At 35.0% G+C, this 6,551-nt stretch overlaps 2 protein-coding genes and 1 long non-coding RNA gene across 3 annotated transcripts; 2 read left to right on the forward strand and 1 right to left on the reverse strand.

The window, feature by feature from the left end:
- Window positions 1-420: 420 nt before the first annotated feature.
- Window positions 421-1,978, forward strand: LOC109827645 (protein FAR1-RELATED SEQUENCE 5-like). Its single transcript, XM_020394656.1, has 2 exons — window positions 421-1,849; window positions 1,971-1,978. The coding sequence occupies exons 1-2, from the start codon at window positions 421-423 to the stop codon at window positions 1,976-1,978; spliced, it is 1,437 nt and encodes a 478-aa protein (XP_020250245.1).
- On the forward strand, window positions 1,939-2,804 carry LOC109827646. Its single transcript, XM_020394657.1, has 4 exons — window positions 1,939-2,315; window positions 2,423-2,487; window positions 2,594-2,656; window positions 2,741-2,804. The coding sequence occupies exons 1-3, from the start codon at window positions 1,996-1,998 to the stop codon at window positions 2,614-2,616; spliced, it is 408 nt and encodes a 135-aa protein (XP_020250246.1). The 5' UTR covers window positions 1,939-1,995; the 3' UTR covers window positions 2,617-2,656; window positions 2,741-2,804.
- Window positions 2,805-3,774: 970 nt separating this feature from the next.
- On the reverse strand, window positions 3,775-5,488 carry LOC109827644. Its single transcript, XR_002243482.1, has 2 exons — window positions 5,173-5,488; window positions 3,775-4,061 (listed from the first exon to the last, which is right to left on the reverse strand). It is a non-coding gene; the product is annotated as an uncharacterized LOC109827644 (long non-coding RNA).
- Between the last annotated feature and the right edge of the window lie 1,063 nt (window positions 5,489-6,551).

Consider the following 6,551-nt stretch of genomic DNA (forward strand, 5'->3'; position numbering starts at 1 on the left):
GTGCCATTGAACAAGCTCAACAAGCTCATCAGCAGTGCTGGCAGAATTTGAGCCTGACCATGTGTAAAAACAGTGTTGGAGGAATTGGTTTCTGACATATTGTAGCTCACACGAATTTAAGTTGTTGTAACTTTAGTTTGCATATGTAAAAATAGCATCATATGTAACTGTCAAATAATCAATTTGCGGCCTGTTTACTGTTACTGTCAATAATATATTAGAAGCATGTTTACTGTCAAATATCATATGTAACTGTCAAATAATCCAATTTGCGGCTGTTTACTGTTTACTGTTTACTGTCAATATTGTATATGTAACATGGATTCATTTGTTTATTTTTTGATGCAACAGTGGGTCTTTGATGGATTGTTCTTGATGTTTGTTCTTAATGTTTATTTTTGTAGGTAAAAATTATTCTTGATGGAAACTGAAGATGGTTGCTCCCATGTTTTTGATGAACAAATATCCCAGTTAGATAACTTAGTTGTGCCAATTGTTGATGAGCACTTAAAACCAAAAATAGGAATGACTTTCGACAGTTTAGAAGATGCTGAAAAATTCTACAGAAATTACGGAAAGGTCGGAGGTTTTGATATCCGTAATAGCACAACAAATTATGGGAAGGATAGAGAGTTAATTTGCAAAAGTTATGTTTGTTCGAAAGAAGGAGTGTTAAAGAGCAAATCGTTGGATTTTCGACGATGTGGTACAATTAGAACAAATTGTAAGGCCTTGATTCGCTTGAAATTAGACAAAAATATTGGCATATGGAGTGTCTACAAGTTTGTGGAAGAACATAATCATACAATTACTTCACCGAGTAGAACTCATTTTCTAAGGGGAAACCGTGAGGTAACAAGTGCGAAGAAGACATTGATAAAGCAGTTTGGAGAGGTGAACATTCCAACAAACAAGCAAATGGCCTTCTTTGAAAACTCTAGCGGAGGTTTTCATAGAATTGGATGCATTGAGACCGATGTGAGAAATTATGAAAGAGATTTGAGAGAGGAGAGGCGCGGTCATGATGCACAAATGATGTTGGATCATTTCAAGTCGGAACAAGAGAAGAATCCTTCATTTTATTATGTTTATGAAGTTGATGAAGAGAAGCGCTTAACTCATTGTTTTTGGGTGGATGGCATTGCTAGAATGAATTATCAACACTTTGGCGATGTTGTCTCCTTTGATGCCACGCATAACACAAATCAATATGGCTTGGTATTTGTGCCGTTTGTAGGCATAAATCACCATTGGCAAAGTGTTTTTTTAGGATGTGGCTTTTTTCCCAAAGAAGAGGCGAAGTCTTTTGTATGGTTGTTTAACAAATGGATTGAAGCAATGGGTCATCCTCCTTCGGGCATGATTACAGATCAATGTCTTGGCATATGCAAGGCAATTGAAACAGTTTTTCCAGAAATTCGGCACAGGTTTTGCATTTGGCATATCTTGGACAAAGTTCCGGAGAAGTTGGGTAAATGGGCTTATAGAATGGAATTTATGAAATCTTTCAAAGAAAATATTTGGGACTCCGAGACTGCTAGCTCTTTTGAAGAGAATTGGGTTTCAATTCTTAACAAAAATGGATTGGAAACGCATGATTGGCTAAAAGATATCTATGAAATTCGTGAAAAATGGGCTCCGGTTTATCATAAACAACACTTTTGGGCTGGAATGTCTAGCAGTCAAAGAAGTGAAGGGATGAATGCGTTGCTAAAAATGCATGTATCAAGGAAAAATTCACTTCATGATTTTGTGACAACTAAAATGGTCCGTTGTTCGTGTCTCATGTTTGAATTCAAGGGCATTCCATGCCGACATATCTTGGCATATCTTAAAATCACCAATCATGGTGAGTTACCGGAGCAATATATTCTAAGAAGATGGTGCCGAAATGTCAAAAAAAGGATTGTTCTTAGAGATGGTAATATCATTGGAGATAATGCCACAATTAATTTTGCTTCTCGTTTTAGTGAACTAAATTGCTTAGCTAATGAAATGGTCAAAGAGGGGCTATCTTCTAATGACGCATATGAATTAATGCGTGAAATGATGATGGATGCTATTAATAAGGTGCAACGTTTGAAACTCGTCACTGATGAAGAAATTGGACAAGATGTGGAAGCACATTATATGAATGCGGAGTGTTCTCAAAATATGGTTCATGAACCAAGTCAAGCAAGAACAAAAGGAAGGCCTAAAGGGAAGAGGTTAAAGCCATCGAGAGAGATCCGCAAATGCCGGCCTAGGAAATGCAAATTATGTGGAAAGAGAGGACAAAATCATGATAGCAGAAATTGCCCTCTAAAGTTGTCAAGGTAGTGTGTCATTTGTTTTAGTAATACAAATGCTATTATTTTTTTAATTTTTTTTTAAAGTTTGTGCAATGATCTTTAATATGCTTTGTTATCATCAATTTTTTTAGTGATTCAATGGAACAAGATAATATTGATGAAGCCAGTGATGATTTAGAAGATTCCTGTGAGGAAGGTAATGGTCAATACATACTGAATTACTTGTACATTGCTATTTTTTTATATAATTTGATTTTTTTAATGTGATGAAGCACTTTGTTTTTGTATTTTTTTAAATACAGATGAAGTTCTCACTATTGCATGAAGTTTGATCAAGGTTGGTAGAGCAAATCATAGCACTATTGGTGAGAATTCGTGATCATTGTTATGTATATGTGTTTTTGAGGTGTGATTGAGCAAATGGGTAATTCGTGATCCTTTTTTTGCAGATTGTCCTTCAGTATCTGATCCAATGTTTTAAAGACTCTCAGTATCTGATCCAATGTTTTGAGCAATTGCGTCTTGTTTTTGAGTATCATAAGTACTATGGTAATGAACAATTGCGTCTTGTTTTTGAGTATCATAAGTACTATACAAGTTCGGTGTTGATTATGACGGCAAATACTAGGAAAATCCTTTTGTGGTACTGTTATCTGTGTAATTGTTTGCTCCCTTTCCACAAATATTGGGTTATAGCAATTTCTTTGTACTTTAAGGAATATGAAAGAGACAATTGTACTTTTGAAACTGTGGGAGTTGAAGCATTTTATCATACTGAGAGTCTTTGATGTTAGAATTTGAAGTCAATAACAAAAGTTGTTTCAGTTTTGCTTCCTCTACTTGCAGTGCAGGCTATTTCGATGACGAACAGGAATGAGTTGGGCGAAAGAGCCTCCAGTTTTTATATTGGTGATCACAAGAAAAGATCGAGGAAGCACAAACCTGAACTATATATGCTCCATGAGAGTTATTACATTACAGGAATGTGTAGCTGAAATTATGTTCTTTGTCTTTTGTTTGATTCGGATGAGCATGATGTTGAGATCAATAACTTGAGCTGATCCAAGTAAGGTTGGCGTTCATCTATGTACTCTCTTTTGTTTGATTCGGATGTGCATGATGTTGAGATAACTTGAGCTGATCCGAATGAGGTTGGGGCTCATCATCAATCATTATACTACCCTATTGCTAACTATTGCCCTCAAAATGGACTGGCACTTACGGAACTGGCTCAATGGCTTTTTCACTATCACATCAATTCTTTATTTATTTACTTTAGGTAAAGATTAAACTTTTGCAAGAGGAGCATTATTAGGCTCAGTTTTGCATTTAAATACAATAGAATTCTCCCCGATAACCTCAAATCTGAAACAGACATCCCCAAATCCTTTGAAATGTCAGATGGGCTGCTTGAAAACTTGTCTGCAAAGAGTGTGAGCACTAAGAGAACACAAAGTAGACAACAATTGTAATACACAATCAATTGATAGCAACATAAATACGCTTCTGACCAGAACTTTCATAAAGATTGACCAGCACATGTAATACACAATCAATTGATAGCAACCACCACACTCACACATGCCAAACATACATCACAAGTGAACCATAACAACTGAACCATAACATATAACCATATCAATATTGAACATTCGTTTACATTAGTCATCCACTGATATGTTGCAAATTAACCCACAATAACATCTTCTTTGTACTAAACCCTCATCTTCTTCTCCACTGAACTCTTCCGAAAAGTTCTTCATCTTTTATCTGCAAAAAACATACCACAAACAAATGGATATCACTGTAAAAGGATTGTGTAAGTACCCGATGTCATCTACTCACAACGTAATCCAATTTATGTACATAGGTAAACCTCAATTGCATTTACATGTTTAATAGTTCATTGGTGGTCTTATTTAGTGTAGTACAATCAGAATTAAATTACATTCTATTTAGTGTAGTTCATTGGTGCCCATAGTCCATGGAGCTATTCTAACGTGAGTGTCAACAAATACATCTTGTAATGCCCCCCGCCCCCCAACACACCCCACCCCAACTAAAAAAAACCCCTCCCCCTCAAGCTTAACTATTTCCTTCTGTCGGTCATAGAAATTTTTTGCCAATACATTGCATATTTCCTTCTGTTTGTCATAGAAACGTTTTGCCAATACATATGCATATTTCATCACCCAATACATTGCATATTTCCTTCTGTTTGTCATAGAAACGTTTTGCCAATACATATGCATATTTCATCACCGTTAACACAAATTGGATAAAAAATGCAGTCATAGAAACGTTTTGCCAATACATATGCATATTTCATCACCGTTAACACAAATTGGATAAAAAATGCATGACTTTATAATCTCAGTTAACACAAAAAAAATTAAAAAAAATCAAAACTTTACCATCACAACCTACGAAAAAGATCCAGAACTTTATGATGATAATGGATACTAATTTATGATCATAATATACACTACTTCCAATTTTCACATTCAAAAGAGCCAAAATCTTTCTCATTCAACTTGGTAGAGAAACTAAATGGGTTACGATAGTATGGATGAAAATAACAAATTAAACTCAATCCGTGTTAAAAAAAAACTAAAAATCAAGTGATCATGTCAATTTAATGGTAAACCTAAATTGCATGAAAATAGCAAGGAAATTATTAGCATAAAAATACCTATATGAGGAAAATTATTAGCATGAAAATTCAGAATATCAGGAAAATTATTAGCATGAAAATGCAGAATATCAAGAAATTTAATAGCATCAAAATTCAGAATATACAAGGAAATTTACCAAGAAGAGAAAATGCAGAATATCAAGAAATTTAATAGCATCAAAATTCAGAATATACAAGGAAATTTACCAAGAAGAGGGCGTGGGATTTCGCTGAGCCCGTCAATTTTATTTCGAAATTTTTTTAGCTTCCACAAATGAGATCCTGGAGGATGAAGATGAAGTCGACGAACCCTCGGTTAATCGTGTGAGCCGTTGGGGGAGGGGATCACGGGTTGAGAGAGGGATCGAGTTCTTGAGCTTTCTTTCGAATTTGAGAGATCCTGGAGGTGGGAGTTGAAGAAGAGGAGGCGAGAGAGAGATCGACTTCAGATCCTGGAGGTTGAAGAGTTGAAGATGAAGAAGAGGAGGGCCTTGGTTACTGTGAGATATTTTGGGGGATTGGATCACGGGTTGAGAGAGAGAGTTGCACGGGTTGAGATTTGATAGAGTTGGGGACAGCTGTTAGTAACTCAGATCCAACGGTCAGCATCATTGTTAGAATATTACCATTTGTTCATATTGCATATTCTTGCTCATAACATATTGTATATCTATCTTACCGGAATAATATTTGAATTAGTTTTAAATCGGCATAAATCGGATTAGATTAGCATAAGTCCCTAATCACCCCTTTCTAGGGTCTAAAAATTGGTATTATAGCTTGGTGCTCTTTGATTTAAGGTCTAATCACCTTGAGTTAAAGATCCAAGTTATCTCATTTTTGTGCTAATCTAGTTTTGTGATTTTATTGTTATCTTACTTGCACATATATATTCATTATGGATATGCACCGTACACCTAGTTCAGGTTATGTCATTAATATTGCTCATCGTTTGGATAATTTCCCCTATGCCCAATGGTGTGTTAGATTTAAACTTTTTGTTCGATCTAGACACTTTAATTTATGAGAAATTATAGATGATGCTTATATTGTGTCCACTTCAGAGAAATCCAACTGGAATAAAATTGATCATCGAATGTTTACAATGAACAAAATTTTGTTAGAATATTTTCTAAATGCTTTTGATTAATCTATGTCTAACAAGTTCGTTCATTTTGATAGTGTTTACACCTTATAAAAATTTATTACAGCATATCAAGGGGACTTAGAGGCAATCCAACAAGCTTTGGAAGATACCACTTCTAGTTCAAAAGAAGCATCTTGCACACGCGCACTAGGCAATAGCCCTAGTGAGGTTTGTGAGTTCAAATCCATTAATGATTTATGTAATGATGAACTTGCTTGTGCTTCCGAGAAATTATTGCATGCCTATAACAAACTGCATAAAGATTTTATTGATTTACAAAGAAAGCATGTAGTTTTAAAATCCGATCATGAGAAGCTAGTGTCCAAATTTAATATCATTGCAAAAGAAAATACTGTGCTTAAAGAAAACAATGACTTATTAAATTTGGAAAATAAAAAATTAACCTCATCAATTGCTAGCCTATCTCATACTAAGGTTG

Source organism: Asparagus officinalis, unplaced genomic scaffold, assembly GCF_001876935.1.
Source record: "Asparagus officinalis unplaced genomic scaffold, Aspof.V1 AsparagusV1_Un335, whole genome shotgun sequence".
NCBI lineage: Eukaryota > Viridiplantae > Streptophyta > Magnoliopsida > Asparagales > Asparagaceae > Asparagus > Asparagus officinalis.

What these genes read in the sequence shown, in the direction of transcription:
- LOC109827645 (XM_020394656.1), top strand. Translation starts at nt 421, where the DNA reads ATGGAAACTGAAGATGGTTGCTCCCATGTTTTTGATGAACAAATATCC.
- LOC109827646 (XM_020394657.1), top strand. Translation starts at nt 1,996, where the DNA reads ATGGTCAAAGAGGGGCTATCTTCTAATGACGCATATGAATTAATGCGT. An exon ending in TGCCCTCTAAAGTTGTCAAG is followed by an intron (nt 2,316 to 2,422) that starts GTAGTGTGTCAT and finishes CAATTTTTTTAG; the next exon opens with TGATTCAATGGAACAAGATA. An exon ending in AGAAGATTCCTGTGAGGAAG is followed by an intron (nt 2,488 to 2,593) that starts GTAATGGTCAAT and finishes TTTTAAATACAG; the next exon opens with ATGAAGTTCTCACTATTGCA.